This window comes from Podarcis raffonei, chromosome 5 (genome assembly GCF_027172205.1).
Source record: "Podarcis raffonei isolate rPodRaf1 chromosome 5, rPodRaf1.pri, whole genome shotgun sequence".
NCBI classification, from domain to species: Eukaryota; Metazoa; Chordata; class Lepidosauria; order Squamata; family Lacertidae; genus Podarcis; species Podarcis raffonei.
In genome coordinates this window covers 966,678-984,861 of record NC_070606.1, presented here as the reverse complement: position 1 = coordinate 984,861, position 18,184 = coordinate 966,678, and the positions used below count along the sequence as shown (strand labels likewise).

Here is an 18,184-nt window from a genome sequence, read left to right as displayed (position 1 = left end):
ACTTTCCGTGTCCCCTTCTGTGGGGAGGGAGGAGGAGCGACGGCAGAAGGGGCAGAGCACGCACCCTTCCACTGCCTCTGCCGTTGCAGCAGCAGCCCGAGGCGAGGCGTTTGGCGGGCAGGTGGGTGAGCGCCACGCTCGGAAGGACTTTCCGTGTCCCCTTCTGTGGGGAGGGAGGATGAGCGACGGCAGAAGGGGCAGAGCACGCACCCTTCCACTGCCTCTGCCGTTGCAACAGCAGCCCGAGGCGAGGCGTTTGGCGGGCAGGCGGGTGAGCGCCACGCTCAGAAGGACTTTCTGCCGTCCCCTTCTGTGGGGAAGGAGGAGGAGCGACGGCAGAAGGGGCGCTTCTGCTCACCGGCTCTCTCTCCTCCTTCCCAACGCGTATACCCGGCTTATAAGATGATCCCCAACATTTGGGGTGATTTTCCAGGGATAAAAAGTTGTCTTGTACGCTGGAACATACGGTATGTTCAGTCTTAAATAATTAAAAGTCTATTCTTAAATAACTGTTGTTTTCAAGGGCAACCCAACATAGAATGCACTGCTGTAGTCCCAAGGAGCATGGCTACCATAGCACCCATGTAACATTTGTGGACTACAGATCTGGAAGAGGAATCATGTGGAGGTTGCAGCAATAGAGATGTGATATCGCAAAGAGCACAGAGTGGAAATGTCTTCTGTTGTTGCCCATGTGACTGGATTAACATAATGGAACCTCTCATTTGCAGTCCCTTCACATTGAGCTGGGGCGGTGGGGGGATATCATATCCTCAAGCATATGGCAAAAACATGTTTAAACTAACATGGTATGCAACACTGTACTATACAAGAAATGTAATGTGTACCTGATCAGGACGTGGTGCTGGAAAGTCCACGTCTTAAACACTAATAATATGCCTTGTATTTTCAGGCAGCAGAAAACTTTAAGGATGGAAATGGTGAACCCCCAGTTACTTCTCCAGCTATTCCTTGGGCAGCATTTCCCACAGGTAGAGAGAACAAGCAAAATCAGGTTTTACTTTACCAGTTTAAATTAGAGCATCTGGAATAAGTCCATGAACTCTGAACCATTTTGTTGTTGTCCATGGCTACTATTGAAGTGACCTTGGAGACTATTTATAGTGTGATTACTGTAATTTTAAAGCATACTGCTTGATAAATGTACATTTGTAACTTCTCTATTTAGTGCTAGTGTGCAGTTTTGTTTGAGCCAATCCAGGGGGTCCGGCACGCTTCCTCTGCGCGGCTCTGATTCTTCCCCCAGGGACCTCCGACTCCAGCAGCACGTAAACACAGCGGAACAGAAGCAGGAACGTCGTGTGAGGGCAATAACTCAGGCTGTCTCCTTATCTTAGATTTAAGTCTTTATTCCTTAGCATAACACAACAGCTATAAATCCTGGCGACAGAGCGCTCATGGTCGCTGCTCTCTCGCATCGGAGCAGAACACACACTGAGAGAAACACAGGAAACCACTCCCCTCAGTATTCTAAAACCACGCCTCAAAATGTGAGACGTCACTCAGAACTTCTTAACCCTGTGAGTTCTGAGCCTCTCTCCACACCCCCTCTCGAATCACATTTTGAGAGGACTTCTGAGTGTTCAACACCTTCCCCATTGCCTTCCGCCCCTTCCTGGCATCGTTGTTAGGCACCTGTTGAACCTCACAAATCTCAGGTTCGCACTGTGCGAAACCAACCCACGCATTTGTGACCTGAAACCTCTCAGGTGGAATTCCCTTTGTTGCACTAGATGACCGCCTGGGCACAAACTGGGGTGCTACCTCTGACCCACTGGGGCCAGCATGTGCGTCTTCCTCATCAGAAGATTCCCCCTCTGACTTGACACGTCTGTGCGCTTTCTCCATTATGCGCACAGGAGATGAGGGCTCACTCTTGGACACTCTCTTAACAACCTGTGGAAATGCCCTACTCTGTTCAGGGACCTGGTCTCCACCAGCAGGTTCAGGCTCTGGCTCTCCCTCCTCCTCAGAGTCAGACAGACAATCTGAGTGAACGTCAGAGCTCGCTTTGCGCCTTGCCCAACCATCCTGCTCAAAGAACTCAGCCTGTTTACTGACCAGAAGCTTGGTCTGATCACCTTCTGGATATGCGAACCTCCATCCTTTTGTCGCAGGCTCATATCCACAGAAGATCATTTCCTGGTACCTTGGGCCACCCTCCTGCTGCAGAAACTTTGGTACAGGCACCATGGCTCTGCTACCAAAAGTGCGAAAGAAATGCACAAGCGGCTTCTGTCGATGAAGCAGGAAATACGGGGTGTCACCTACCACTGAATTGTAGCACCTGTTCATCGTGAAATTGGCTGTCTTTACCGCCTCCCCCAAAAAACTTGGAGGCAAACCAGAGTCATCCAGTAGAATCTCTGATGCTTGAACCAGAGCTTTACTCCTAAGCTCTGCCACGCCACTGTCCTGAGGAGAAGTCACCTTGTGACGTATCCCTCTCTGGCGAAAGAAACCCTTTAGAGCAGACCCAGTGACCTCTGAACCTCGGTCACACTTGAACCCCTGCACCTTGGTGGAGAACCTTAGTTCCACCTCTGCAACCCAATCCTTGATAAGTTGTGTTGCCTCCTCCTTAGTTCTAAGCGTGAACGCCCATGCGTTCCGCGTAAAATCATCTGTCAGCACCATCAGAACCTTGGCCTTGCCCAGACTTGGCTGTGGCATACCAAAAAGGTCTGCATGTACAAGCTCAAAAGGCTTTGTGGTTACCCTCTCCACCCTGGGATGATTAAATCCCTTGTTCCTTGCTTTTCTGCAAGCTCTGCAATTCAAAGGTTGACCACATTCTTTTACCCGGCACCCTTTGGTGCACTCTGATAACATCTGAATGTCCTCACAGGAACCATGTGACATTCTCTTGTGCCACACGCAAGCACACGACACATGAGTGTGATCAGTGGCTTTCCCAGCATTCCCCTCACCCTCCAGAGGTGTTTCCAGAACAAAGAGGTTGTTCTGATTCTTCTCAACACTTATTAGTTTCTTCCCCCCTCTGGAAATTGTACAAACATTTTTCTCAAAACTCACTGCATATCCCTCCTGTAAGAGACAAGGTACAGATAACAGACAATGTTTTATCTCAGGTATGATGTAGACCTTTAGCTCAGCCTGTAAGAAAGAGACAAACACGTTAGCAACATGAGTCACATGTCCCTGTGAACCAGTAGCAAAAGCAACTGTTTTTTCAGTTGAAACAGCCTTGCAGTTCCACATTTGTCCATCAGGTGGCGCTGTCACCAAATGGGCGTTAGCAGCCGAGTCCACAACCCAACGTAGCACTCTCCCCTCTCTGGAGTTGTCCTTTGTTGCCTTAGCAACAGACTTCCTGCTGCCCCCGACCTTGGGGCCTTCGCTGCAGGTGTTCTTCAAAACTGCCATCGAAGCAGTCAGCTGATAAGCGTTTCCTCCTCTCTCTGTAGCACGTAGCGTATGCGCTTTCCCATGCCTGCCTCCTCTGCAGGACTTGTTGCCATGGAAACCCGGCTGGTTCCCATGGGAAGCAACCTTGGACACATCCTGCCCTGTCTCCCTTGCTCTCTGTGGGCAGCTGCGACACAAATGGTCAGAAGAATTGCAGACAAAACAACGCCGAGTGGAAAATTTTGCAAACTTGCCTTTGGTCTTCTCTGCCCCCCCAACCTTTCCAGCAGCACTCCTTGAGGCTTTTCTGCCTTTGGGGACATGGCTTTTGGCTTCTGCTGTGGTTTCTCTGCAAACCCCCTCCAGCTCCTGCCAAACAGCCTGGGCACTCTCAAGACCCTTGGAATGGCCTGCACCCCCACTCTCAGGTGCATATCTCTTCTCTTCTCTCAGCTGCTCTCCAGCACACAGCTCATGTGTTGAGGCATTGCAATAGCTTCCCAACACAGTCCCAGCCCCCTCTGGGCTTCCTGGGCGTCCCTCAGCCCCTCCTGGGCTTGGTGCTTCCTCAGAGCAATTCTCAGCCCCCTCTGGCCCGGCTCCCACTGCTTTATTCAGTGCCTGCCGCCACTCGACCCAGGGCTTGCTCCCGTCCACCTTATTAAAAGGGATTGACGATTTCTGGTCGTCTGCCATCTTCTCCCGGGGCCCAGCCTACTTACGGTACAGTAGCACCTCCCGGTCCAGCAGATCAGATCTTCCCAGTGAGCTCCCTTCTGGCACAACTCCAACTGGCTCCGGCTGCTCCTCAGCCGACTCTGACTGCAGTCTTCCTTCCCAGCGTCTCATCGGCTGGCTTTTGGCTGCAATCTTCCTTCTCAGCCGGCTTCTCCCACACGCACGAACGTTGCTTATCTCTGCTTCAGGCGTTTGCTGATGACCCCATAACCTGAGCCAATCTGGGGGGTCCAGCACGCTTCCTCTGCGTGGCTCTGATTCTTCCCCCAGGGACCTCCCACTCCAGCAGCACGTAAACACAGCGGAACAGAAGCAGGAACGTCGTGTGAGGGCAATAACTCAGGCTGTCTCCTTATCTTAGATTTAAGTCTTTATTCCTTAGCATAACACAACAGCTATAAATCCTGGCGACAGAGCGCTCATGGTCGCTGCTCTCTCGCATCGGAGCAGAACACACACTGAGAGAAACACAGGAAACCACTCCCCTCAGTATTCTAAAACCACGCCTCAAAATGTGAGACGTCACTCAGAACTTCTTAACCCTGTGAGTTCTGAGCCTCTCTCCACATTGTTACTGAAAAGCAACAGCTGGCATAAATATATATATATATATTAATATAATTTTTATTAACAAACCAATCAAATCACATTAGTTCCAAATTACAAAGCCAAATTTTAAAATTTTTTGTTGGGGCTACCCATGCTTCGAGCTCAGAAAGGGATCCAAACATCTCTCTTGCTGCTGCTTTGATGTTACAGTTCTGTCCAAATAGTATTCACAGTTCTATCCAATCTTCTCTTTATTATTTTCCTCATTTTCTTGTTGTTGTCATATATTCCTTTCTTTGTGACCTCTGATAGTCTCCACAAGCGGGTTGAAAACAGACGTTGTTTATCCCGTGTGGATTTTCCGTTCCTCCAAGAGCCATATTTCACACAGACAGATGCCATTTCCACACTTCCGAACAAAACATTCTTAAAGTCTGCCCATTAAATCCTCGCAGGTCTGACAATCTCTCCTCAATCTTAGGGGGTTCTGCCAGGTCGAACTCACATTCCAATTACCATGGTCTCCTCCCCCTCGATCGTAAATCCAGTAGCCTGGCCTGCTATTAAACAAGTCTCTTTTTATGACTGCGTCATTCCAAAGGCTCTTCGTTCCTTCCCCAATGTTTCACAAACCATGTCTTTGATTAGTAATTCATTTCCATACAGTTCTTAATCATCCCGCTTATAATCGGTAATTGCAACGGTTCTTCTTGGGGGGAGGGTTGTTGGGTAATCACATAAGGTAAAAGAAAAGAAAAGTCCCCCCCCCCATTCCATCCCATTCCGACATACCGACCCTTTGATGTATCTTCTTCTTGTTATGTTTTCCTGTTAAATCCAACCGATTGCTCCATTTCACAGAGGTCACTTCAGTTAGCAGTCTTAACTCCCGTTCTTCGCTCAAAATATGTGCATTTGCTTCTCTCTAATTGTTTATTTTGAGCTCCTGCAACCAGGCCGCGCGATCAGAGACAGTGTCAGGGAGAGCCGTCTCATACGAGGGCTGTGTGCCTAGTGCCCTCACCCCCTTCTTTCGAATCCGGGGGTGATTTATGGCAACCGCAGGCAAGGCAGTGTTCCCCATTCCCTTGGGGTAACAAGGGAGGCTGCATACTCCCATATCAGCCTCTTAATTACCTCATGTGAGCTGGAGAGATGGTATTGTCGTCTGTCTTCCAATGCGCCCCTAGTGGCCCCCCTGTCATAAATATTTTTGAATGGGTCTGGCGCTACTGCAAAAGTCTAATGTCAAACATAATGTATTCTGTAGCTTAATGCTTCTGAAGTTGATAGTCTTTCCTTTTAAATGGATAGAACTTTAAGGAATGGGTTTTTTTTAATGAATACATATACCTACTTGACTTACTCTTTTTAGTTGTTACTCATAACCTACAAGAAGAGGCAGTGTTAGCATTTGTGCAGGTTTTATGCTGATTTGTCATATTTGATACCTTAAGAATCTTTTGCTTTTACTATTGGCAGGATTTATGTAATTGGATGTGAAATTCATTCTAGTATTTCCACTATATATTTCTAATTAATAACACTATATTTTCTGGTCCTAGCAGTAGTATAAAGCTTTGATTTTATTTGATTTATTGTATTTCTGTGCCAATTTCATTCAAATCAGCTTACAAACAATAAATAACAATAGCACAATAAAACAGAAAATAAACATCACAATTACAACATAAGTCATATGATTAACAAATCAGTATAAAACAATAGTTACAAAATAGCAACTAAAAGCTAAATAAGCTAAGCTAACGCCTGTTGTTAAGCTTGCTCAGCCAGAAGCTGTCTTGGCTGGGGTCCTCGGGCAGTGGGCCGTGGGGGAGACGGTGGGGCTGTTGGGCCTATTGCCATTGGTAAGGTGAATGTTGGCCCCAGGTAGCCTGCCCAGGTTCTGTTGATGAGGAACTTACCCACATCACTCAATAATCAGGAGGTCCATTCCCACTTGGGGAAGTCCGAGCACGAAGCCTCCACTTCTGAGAGATCCCTGCCCTGCTCCTGCTTGCTCGCAAGTGGAGTGGAGCGCAAAGCCTCCACTCCCCAGTTGAGAGATCCCTGCCTCCACTCCTGCTTTCTTGCAAGTAGGAGCGGGATTGGGCAGCTCAGCTGAGGAGCTCCTGGCTGCCTTCAGGTGGTACAGGGGCTCTGATGAGGAGGTGGGGGCTCCTTTAAACTTCTTCCTTGAGGGGAGTGCAGCTGCAAACTCCTCCACGGAAAGTGTAACAGAGCCTGCACCTCCCCAGCTGAGTGGCCCGGGTCCAGCTCCTGTTCCCGTGCAAGCAGCAACAGATTGGGGCTCTCTAAACTGGGAAGCGGGAGCTTCGCACTGCCTATCGGAGCAGCCCAATCCGACTCCTACTTGCCTGCAAGCAGGAGCAAGCTGGGGCGGTGGCGGCAGCGGCGATATCCCTTGCCTGCTCGCTTGCCGCCCCAGCCCAGCCTTCCCTCACTCAGTGCCAGGGCTGCATTCAAAATTAAAACTGAAACTTTCCAGAAAACCACAAAGCCAACAAACTTGCAACTCACGAAAAAGCAGCAACACAACAAATTGAAAAAAAGCAAACCAACCCCAAATGAATCAAAATCACAAGAAAACAGGAAACAACACTTACTCTAACCCAATCCTAAAATTAACCCTAACCCTAACCCAGAAATGGTCTGGTTAGATAGTAAAATTCATGTTAAATTGCTTTTTTTAAGGGTTGTTTTTAAAAGTCTGGAATAGATTAATCTGTTTTGCATTACTTTCTATGGGAAAGTGTGCCTTGGTTTTGGAACGCTTTGGTTTTGGAACAGACTTCCGGAACTGATTAAGTTTGAGAACCAAGGTACCACTGAACATCTTTGTTGTCTCTCTTCATGAAGTATTCTAAGCCAAGATAAAACAGGCCAGTCTCAATTTAATGTGTCTGCTGTGAACTGCACATTTAGGCTTCCTCGTGCGAAAGCCACTGCTTTTTAAAAAGGTTATAACTTTTCGTACAATTTCCTTGCACTGACAAAGATTGCAAAAAGACAGTCTTTTCTTTGTTTCAGAAAGCATTTTGCTGTACCTATATAAGTGAATTTACTTGTGAATAGGAGTAACAATTATTCTCCCACTTTAAGTATTTTAAAATCTAAATATGCACACAGGACTTTGTATTTCAGGCCTAGCTCAACACATTCCTCCTCTTAAAACTATCTTCTTCTTTGTCTACCTAAGGAGGCCAGTTTATTATAACAGTGATCAATGTTTACAATGCTGAACTCACAGCTTGGTTCTTTATAGGTTTGTAATCTGTATCAAGGATCTTTTGATATTCCTTACGATGTTTCCAACTTATTGGATGATGTTTCCAATATTATTATTATTATTATTAATAATAATAATAATAATAATAATAATAATAATAATAATTTATTATTTATACCCTGCCCATCTGGCTGAGTTTCCCCAGCCACTCTGGGTGGCTTCCAATCAAGTGTTAAAAACAATACAGCATTAAATATTAATTATTATCTTAATATCTGTGCTATAAGCAGTGGTGTAGGATGATCCCCCCCCAAAAATTTCCCACAAGTTTTCTCACTGATCCGTGTGATAGGCACGTTCACAACCCATAGCGCTGCATCTGCGCACGCGCGGGTCGCAATTTGACACTTCTGCGCATGTGCAAGCACCGAAACTCGGAAGTAACCCGTTCCGGTACTTCCAGGTTCGGTGCAGTACGCAACCCAAAAATGCTTAACCTGAAGCGTCTGTAACCCAAGGTACCACTGTATTGGTTAAGTGTGCCAGTTTCTAAGGTTTTAGCTTTGTTTACCTGCTCAATTAGATCACACTCTAGGGCATCTGAAAATTTGTCTATGTACATTACCTAATCGGAAACTCCATAATGCAGCCAATCCCTGTGCAGCTTGCTGTAAGTTCTAGCCAGCTGATTGGTGCTTACTGAAAGCTTTGCTTGCCAAGGAACACTTGGAAGTGCACTTGAAGGCTTCAGCTTGTTCCTTTGCAGCCTTTACTGCAAATGAGTTTTTGGATTATCTTTGGGAAGTACGGAAACCAGATGGACAAATGCAGGTCTTTCCACATGTTTCCATGTTTCATACTCCATGGTTTCCTGTGCCTCATTTGTGGTGTTGCTTCCTGTCACCTTCACAGCATTCTAACCCCCTTGATCCCTTTTCACTCCTTCCATTCTCATGTCATTCCAGTAGTGGCTGTAAAATATCAAACAGTCTTTGGAATACAGTTCAGAAACAGTACATCTGTGCATATAACCATTAAGAAATAGGATTCCACTGGTGCAGGCTTTGTGGTTTTTGGCATGCAGTGTCTTGCTTGTGCATAATGAGAACCTAAGAGACTAAGACACACCTGTGTCTATTATCCAAATCTTGCAACAGATGGGGAGGAGATTCATGCATGTGCTTTGGGGTGCTTTTTGGGTCTGGGAAAAAGCAGCTCAACCATACATTGTGATAAAAAATGTGGGAGGCCAGGTTTTTCTCCATTTCATATATGTGTGTAGTAATGAGATAGTCTTTATAGAGTTAATCTAAAAATGAAACATGTGGTACTTGAAACTGGTGTTATCAGGGCACAGGTCAAAATCTAATATAGTCATAAGTTGTGTGCAGAGTGGAAGCTTGCTTGATTTGTAGAGCCCTGATATCCCTGCTGGTACTTAGACTACAGCTGTCACCCATTTAAAATTTAAACAAGACTTTTAGCAGACTTTAAATCTGCATAAACTATGCTTCTGAAGAGGAAAAAGAGGTAAACTGTGCAGATCTATTGTGTTAATGGGGAAAGAATTAGATATATAATTCTGCGACCATACAAAAGCAGATATAACAAACACACAAGCATAGGAGGAGGTAGGCGTGAGTAACTGGAGGAGTAGGTGTGTATCTCACATGTTAGCAGAATGGGGTGGGACCCCACCATGACAGGATTTTCTTATGTGGAGGCCAGTAGCAGTGTTTGCTCTTCAGTTAACATGAATAGATTTTAGTATCTTGAGTTAGAGCTCCCAAGGGAAATCTTTTTGCAATGTTGGCTTGGTGGTATTGCATTGCCCAAAGCTATGCATAAGACTTGTGAAATCAAAGGGGCTGGACTGGAAGACCATTGGAGTCCCTTCCAACTCTGCAATTCTATGCTCACCATCATTGAGGTGATCCATGTAACTATTTTGGCAGCTTTCTCATGATGCTACCGGTCTCCTTGCCTTGAAAAGGAAACCACACTGAAGCCATTTTTAAAAATCATACAGGCAATACTGAATTAGAGTGTCTCCCAGGCTCTTGTTACTAATGTCCTGCCTATGGTAGGAGCCACCCGTCTGGAAACAGCACTGAGTTTTGTCCCATTATATGTGGCCCTTAGTTGAGATGACTGCATTGCAGGGGGTTGGACCCTTGGGATCCCTTCCACCTCTACAGTTCTACGATTCTGTGTATCTTTGCAAGGTCTGTTTTCTTGTAGTCTAATGAATTGACTGTGCTTTCAACAATGTCTAGACATGTCAACATAGACATTGGGTAGCTCTGCTTAGCATCCATCTTTCAGGCCAACAGTGTCCTTAACTTTTCTCCAGACAGCGGTTCTTTGGTAGCCCTCTCAAAGCTGGCACTTTCCAAGGAAGGAGTAGAGAGCTGCTGACATGTCAGCCCCTGGAAGGGAAACGAATGAAACAAATGATAAAATAATTTACATCTTTTATTATTCATTTTATTACCTCTTCATAAACAGCATTTTCTTGAGATCTAAGCCTAAGGGCAGAGGATCTTAGTGTTGTGCTAGCAAGAAGGTTGCTATCTCCTGGCATCTTTCTTAATACATTCCTCAGTGGGGTAGAGGCTTTAATCCTTGCCAGCGTGGAAATGCTGGAGCCTGCAGCAAAGGATTATACAGTCAAGTACTTGAGCTATCTGGGAGATTATTTCACTCCCTTTCCAGATCGAGTAACCCAGGAAAATATTAATGCCTGTCTTGGCAATTTGGCATCTTTTAGAGATGCAGGGCACTTGGGGGCTGGTGTAGACAAGCAGTTCCTCTGCAAATGACTTCAACTGATCGCTCACACGCAATGGTATGAGTATTGCAGGCATTTTCTAGCCTTCTCATTTTTGAAAGTGCTCTTGGAGGTGTCCTTCATTTGCTTACCATTGAAAGAAATATGTGGACACAAAACCATTCTACATCTCAGGGACCCATGTATGCATAAAAATCAACCACAGTGTACATTAACCTAGAATCATAGAATCATAGAGTTGGAAGAGACCACAAGGGCCATCGAGTCCAACCCCCTGCCAAGCAGGAAACACCATCAGAGCACTCCTGACATATGGTTGTCAAGCCTCTGCTTAAAGACCTCCAAAGAAGGAGACTCCACCACACTCCTTGGCAGCAAATTCCACTGTCGAACAGCTCTTACTGTCAGGAAGTTCTTCCTAATGTTTAGGTGGAATCTTCTTTCTTGTAGTTTGGATCCATTGCTCCGTGTCCGCTTCTCTGGAGCAGCAGAAAACAACCTTTCTCCCTCCTCTATGTGACATCCTTTTATATATTTGAACATGGCTATCATATCACCCCTTAACTTCCTCTTCTCCAGGCTAAACATGCCCAGCTCCCTTAACCTAATGACATCTAGAATGTGAACAAATGAATTTGGCTTTGCATATTGCCAAATCAGTGTTCATAGTCAGTGTTCATCATAATGCCAAGGAAAATGCAGAGCATCCAACATTAATATTACTTTGTCAGTATGCATATTATAAAAACATTAAAAGGCAGGTATTCTCTGGTTGAGAGTCCTTGCTCTTTATGTAATTCATCATCCAATGCTGAACTGGAGCTGTTCCTATTGACCAAAACAGTGTCCATAATTTTTGATACGTATACATTTGTCTTTGATCTCTAGTGACTGGTGAATAGCAGCTGTTTTTCTTGAATCCACATTCTCTGTCTCATATTGAGCCCAGCATATTGTCAGACTTTGGAGAAATGGCTCCCTCCCCCGCTTTGGCCGTGCATTAGCAGAACAAAGCAATTAGAGTCCCTTACCAGTTTAAGAGTGTTTAATGATCAGAGCAAAGGAACAATGCAGCCATTCTCAGAATAAAGGTGCTCCCAATTAAGCTTCGCTCCTACTCCCCCCCCCCCAGTTATCTTCGTCACTTCCCCCTTCTTGCAGCCTGATTCGCAACCACTGAACCTTCTGCAAATCAACCTTATCAGCTCTCCTTGCCCTTGGAGATATAGGCAGGACATTTTCTAGCGAAGGGGAGTCAGTTATCTCTCTTCCTGTTCTGCTTCTCCTAGCTGTTCCCCACTCGCTCTGCCCAGCTGTTCTTTTCCAAACTATGTCCCTCTGCAAACCAATTCTCTAAATCTATATACTTCTCCATTGTTAATGGGCAGCTTCAGAATTCTGGTCAGGAGCAGGAAGAGGGGGAGGTTCTAACCATTCCTCATCAGAGCTGTAATCCTAAGTCTGATCTCTGACACATATAGTATGACAAATGTGATTTTATGAATGAAAAGCAGCATTTGAAATTCACTGTGTAGTTTCTACCTGGTATGTTATTCTGTCTTGGCAAAATAGTCAAATTTGAAAATGTTTTTTAAGTGTAAAAAGGGGGGGGGGATCATGATAATACATGTGCGAAGTAATCTAGCCTTAATTTTTCTCCACATCATTACCTATTTTTCCATTGGCAACTTGTAAAATTCCTTTCTTTAATTACCAAGTTCCTATTTTTGTCATCTCTGTTAGATGTTGAATTTCAGAAATAAGTATATATTGAGCTTGCTTTTTCATGTTTCCTATGTAGCACCTGAAATCCATGTACCTCCAACACTCTCTGCTGACGTTCTTCAGGAGTTGTCTTCCACTAATGCCAGCTTTTTCTCTTGTGATCCATTAATTCCTTCAGGTGATGATATGGTGACAGATGGTCAGCCATCAACCAGCACTTTAAATTTAGCTGATCTTAAAGAACAGGTAAAACGTACCTATTTTTATCCTCTGTGCACAAAATTGATATTAATCCACATTTAACTCAATGGGACAATTGTAAGTAGAAACATATAGGATTGCCCTGTAAATCATTTTGTTATGTGCATAATATTGCCAGGAGTAGAGTGGAGAGCTGAATTTTTGTAGGTAAAACATGCATTTTTACAACTAAAATCTTGGCTGCAGTCCACCTGACCAAAATCTCTTTAGCCTATTGAACAGATACATGAACTGCTGGCCTGTGAACTGGCTCTGGTTCTGGCTCTTCAATCAACTTTATTTGTCCTGTCCATGCAAAATTGGTGTTATATTAGGTACTTTCCAGTACCATGATACATCACCAGCTAAACATTGCAACTCACCAATATATCACGTTACCTGAAATAAGGATGGAGCTATGTCAAGGCACTGGCTGACTTCATGGTTTTTCTCGCATTGTGATTTTTGCCTGCGCCTGCTCTTTAATTTGCTGCCGCCTGCATGAGGCCAGGGAAAGCTGAGCCGGCAGAGTTAACAGGAGTTGCAGGAATCAAGAGAAGTATTTGCTGGCTTTACAGATTTCCTCACATTATGATTTTCCATAGCACACACAGACAAACACACACATACACACATAATGATTTGTGATATATTGGCAGGTCAAAAATTATGAAACTTATATAATGATACGGACTTCAGACCGGTTTTGGATGATATATCAGCCAACCCTACTTTCCGGTCAATCCCATACCTGAGGATCTGAGGGGCAATTGAAATCTCTGCTAAAAGGGGGGGGGGATTGTTTTAGGGGTTTCAATGTAAACCTCTTCCTGGGCTGAGAGCCACAATGACGAAAAATGCCCCTGCTTCTCTGCTGATACAGTGAGGGGGGAAAGTATTTGACCCCCTGCTAAATTTGCCCATTTGCCTTCTGACGAAGAAATGACCTACCATTTTAAGGGTAGGTTTATTGTAGCTGTGAGACACAGAATAACAACAGGAAAACATTGGGTTGACTGAGGAGTGTGCGGCCTTGGCTCTCTTTAATGTCTCTGCATAGGTATGCACTGTGTGTGTGTGTGTGTATGCATGCATGTGCAAAAGTGTCATGGTGGCTAGTAATGCCCACTGCTGGCAGACAGCCCTCAGAGAGGTTGTTGTGAAACCCTTTGGTCAAAAAAGATTGGTCACAAGTGCTAACCTCTTTCAATTTCAGAGCTGCAGCACCCTATTGCAACCATGGAGCCCATTTGAAATCAGTGCTACAACTGCACCATCATGTCTTTAATTAAGTACTGTTGCTTTTGATAGTTTGTAGTCACAGGTCACTTTAGGTGGGTTGGAGCCAAAATTTTGTCTCTCTCTTTGATCTGTAGCAATGTGCCCTGTGCATTTTGAAATGGAAGCTATGATACTGACCAGCTTGAGAAGAATATTGCATTTTCTTTTTGTCATTGTATTTTTTCTTATAGTTATGTAATCCATTAGAATTATTAAAAGAAACCCAGTGGTATTTTTGGCACTTTCCCCCTTCAGCAGCAGACTTCCTGTGCCATGCTGATTTTGAGACTCTTCTCATTTTCAAAAATGTCTTGCTACAGGGACTGCATTGGGTAAGTTCTGCTGTTTGGGAAACCAAGGTCCAAAGTCACCTTGGACGCACACAATTAGCGGCATGCTTCATTGGCTCATTGCGAAAATCCCTCTTATTCAGACAAGCCTGGAACTATATATATTTTCATATACCTTTATTATCTGCATCTCAGGAAGGTATTGCTATGGAAATGGTTTCTCATTGTAATTTTTATCTCTTGTCATTTCTATGCATTTTTGTATCTTCAATGAAATAGGTTCCATTATCAGTTGATCCTTCTTTGAATGTACCAGTTTCCTGTCTGAGTGTAACTGAAGATGTGGAAACAGCAAGTGAAAATGATAGGAAACTAGAATTGGATGAAGCAAATAAAGAAACACTTCAGCAAACACTTTCAAGTCTAGAAGTTAAACTTAAAGCTGCTGATGAAGAAAAATGTAGAATAAAAAAGGTATAACTAAAACTCCTCAGCGTCATCCTTTGAAATCTATGGGTAATTTCATTATGGTTGTAGCTGGCAACATCATCTATAGTTAGACTTGTCTAACACTTTCCAGTCCAAGATCCTGTCCTCAGTTGCTGTTTGCTTTGCCCAAATCTAACCATTTTGGTTTCCTTTCCATGCTGGGTGTCTGACTCAGTTTGACTTATTTGGAAAGTTTCAGGAAAGAAGGTCAAGATCCTTTGGAGAACAAGGTGGAAAAATGTTATTTTGCTGATAGTCTAGGAATATGTTGTAGGGGCTCTCTCTCTCTCTCTCTTTCTCTCTCTCTCTCTCTCTATATATACACACACACACACACCTTTCTGGTGAATATCATATTAATACTGTTAATTCTGCTGAGCTTAAAAAAACCCTTAAATTCAGTGGCTTATCAATTCCTCTCTTTGCCCAAAAGTTGACTAATATTTAATTGTTTAATATTTTTTGTGGAAAGTCTGGCTTAGAATTTAAAAATAGGTTCAGTACTTCTTCATGTTAATCTTAAATCTTTTTTAGGAGTTAGAAGATTTGTTGGAAAAATACAGGATTCTGGAAACAGATTTCCTGAAACACAAGGAGGATAAATTGATTTCACATGAAGATCAGTACAACAAGCTTCAGGTAACTTGTTTTTCTCTCCCCACTTCCCTAAGGCTAAATATGTGGTCCAATACACATTTTTCTTTTTCAGTGACTTGCATGGTTGCCTGAAAGTTTGAAAAACATTTTTTTTCTTTCAGAACAGGACTTTAAAAAAATAGAAGCTCTCTTGCCACTGAATTTTATAACATAAAGCCATGGGTCCCCTCTTACCAAGGTTAACCCTCCCCCCAAAAACCAAAACCAAAAAATGCATCCCATCAGCTGTTTGGCATTTTCATAGGCAAACATTAAATTTCTATCAGTCTTTCAGTGCTTTGGAGAACTTGTAACAATGACTTCAAAATTTTCATCTTTTTCTTTTCTCTGGAAGTATCACATGGTATTTCCCTTTGACGGTGTTTGTCTGGAATGAACATATAATTATTTTGCCAATGGCTGCTGTCAGGGAAGAGTTAGAAGTTTTCAGTTTATTAGAGGGAGAAAGCATTCCCCAAGTGGGGGAGGGGAGCAATGAATCTAATAGAAGGGAGCAAGAGGAACAACAGGGAGGGACCGGCTGTTCACAGGAAAGGCAAGGGTTAAGTTCTAGCTCAGATTTGGAGGAGGGGAGATACAGGCCAGCTCTAGCCAGGAGGTTAGAAAAAAGAGCGGGAAAGCGAAGGGAAGGGCGCCTTCGGCATTTTGAGGGTGGCTGGTCACGGAGAAGCAGAGCTCAGAAGGTATCTGAAATAAGTGACTCTGAGGAATAATAGTTAAGAACTGTTTATAAGATTATTTTGTTAATACACAATAAAAAGTTATAAAAGAACAAGAAGCGTTTGTGTGGTGATCTGAAGAGGACAACAACCAGGCCTAACATTACAGGACTTATGGCAACAGAACTTACAGTTGAAAAGTCAAGTCGACATACTATCAGCAGCACTGGGAGAACATAGAACCATGCTGCAAGCGACGTGTGGAGACAGAGTGAGTAAAACATTTACTGTGCGTCCACGTAGCTTCAAGGGAGAAACCTCTGAATACATGGCTTTCAAGACAGAAATTTCTTACATAATTGAGATAAAGGATAAAGAATTTCAATCTGAGCAAGAGAAGGTTGCTTATGTGATTAATTTCTTGGAAGGGAGGGCTAAGGACTGTGTTATACCCCTAATATCTCGAAGGGATGCCGCCCTAGGAAATCTACAAATGTTTCTGCAGTATCTAGACACGATTTTCTTAGACCCTGCGCATGAAACAACCACAGCTAGGCAGCTGTTGAGAATGAGACAAGGAAAAGACACTGTGGGAGTTTATTGGTCCAACTTTAGTTTGCTGGTGCAGAAATTAAAATGGGATCTGAATTCCCCAACAGTTGCAGCCCTTTTTAGGGAAGGACTCAATAATGAGATTTTAGACCAATTGGCCCAAATGCCACAACCTAGTTCCTTGGACTCTCTGGTCCGAACATGCCTGCAATTGAGCCTACGCGTGGAATGGAGGGCTAGTGAAAAGAAGGAACAATGGAGACCGCGATGGCGGGAAAACAAGATCGAAAGTACAGAAAGCAGAATGGGCAACGTGTCAGGACGAGAGCGGCCAGAGCCCATGGAATTAGGAGCAGCCAGAGCCCTCCCAGTTACTACCTCTTCAATGGTAAGAGGAAATTCAGGGAGAGGAAGAGACACGAGGTGTTGCTTTGTCTGTGGAAAACCAGGCCATCTAGCACGACAATGTCGTAATCGTAAAGGATGGGAGTCTCTATCTGGAGCAGACATGGGAGAAGACAACTGCCCGAAGGAACTGCATCAGGGAAACGAATGTCCCCGGCTGGAAATGGGAGCTTGCAGCCGGGTGGAGGAACAATAGAAGGCTCTCACGCGGAACCACCTATCCCAGGACTAACGGTGAAGGTGCAACTACAACTACCCAATGGACATAGGGTCCAGGTAGAGGCGCTGTTAGACTCAGGAGCGTCAGCAGATTTCATAGACCTGAAATTGGTACAGGAACACAAAATCGCTTTGTTACCTTTGAATTTCCCACTACGAGTGAAAACAATCGACGGCAGACCGCTACTGTCAGGAGAAGAGACTTACGAGACTCCACCAATGAGAATGGATATGAGTCATCACTCAGAGACCAGGGCATTTCATGTGACCAAACTAGCTGGGCACCCGATAGTCCTGGGCATGAGTTGGCTCAATCGTCACAATCCAGTGATTGCCTGGCATCAAAGGTCTTTGGTTTTTGGTTCGATCTATTGTATGACACATTGTCTGGGGCAAAAGGGGAAAATCTCGGTGGAAGTAATGGGAACAGAGGTGGAAGGGAAGTTGATGGGGAATGAAAGTGAGATTCCGTCACAATATATTGCTTATCGGGATGTTTTTTGTGAAAAAGAAGCGGATAAACTTCCACCACATAGGCCCTATGATTGCAAGATAGATCTAGTCCCTGGGGCACAGTTGCCACCAAGCAAGATATATGCCATGTCGGAAGTAGAATCTGCAGCATTGAGGGAGTTCCTGCAAAAGAATTTGCAGAGAGGTTTTATTAGAGAGTCCACGGCCTCGGGGGGTGCTCCCGTCTTTTTTGTCAAAAAGAAAGGGGAGGAAGGGGCACCGAGATTAGTATGTGACTTCAGTATCCTTAATAGCCAAATGAAGCCTCGTGTGTGCCCACTGCCACGTATAGATGACCTCTTAGAGAGAGTAAGGTCAGCCAAAGTCTTTACCAAGCTTGATCTACGAGGAGCATATAATCTGATAAGGGTCAGAGAAGGGGATGAGTGGAAAACCAGTTTTTGTACTAAGTATGGTGCATTTGAATTCTTGGTAA

At 44.3% G+C, this 18,184-nt stretch overlaps 1 protein-coding gene across 11 annotated transcripts in view; it reads left to right on the top strand.

The window, feature by feature from the left end:
* CCDC91 (coiled-coil domain containing 91) overlaps positions 1 to 18,184 on the top strand; it is a 157,002-nt gene that overhangs the window by 19,989 nt on the left and 118,829 nt on the right. For 7 of the 11 annotated variants that reach the window (XM_053387504.1, XM_053387502.1, XM_053387508.1 and 4 more), the window contains exons 3-6: positions 914 to 992; positions 12,622 to 12,689; positions 14,534 to 14,728; positions 15,278 to 15,382. In XM_053387504.1, coding sequence (XP_053243479.1) covers positions 914 to 992; positions 12,622 to 12,689; positions 14,534 to 14,728; positions 15,278 to 15,382 — 447 coding nt within the window. Of the gene's footprint in view, positions 1 to 913; positions 993 to 12,519; positions 12,690 to 14,533; positions 14,729 to 15,277; positions 15,383 to 18,184 lie in introns of all 11 variants that reach the window. The other 4 variants (XM_053387496.1, XM_053387498.1, XM_053387500.1 and 1 more) reach the window with 1 other exon arrangement.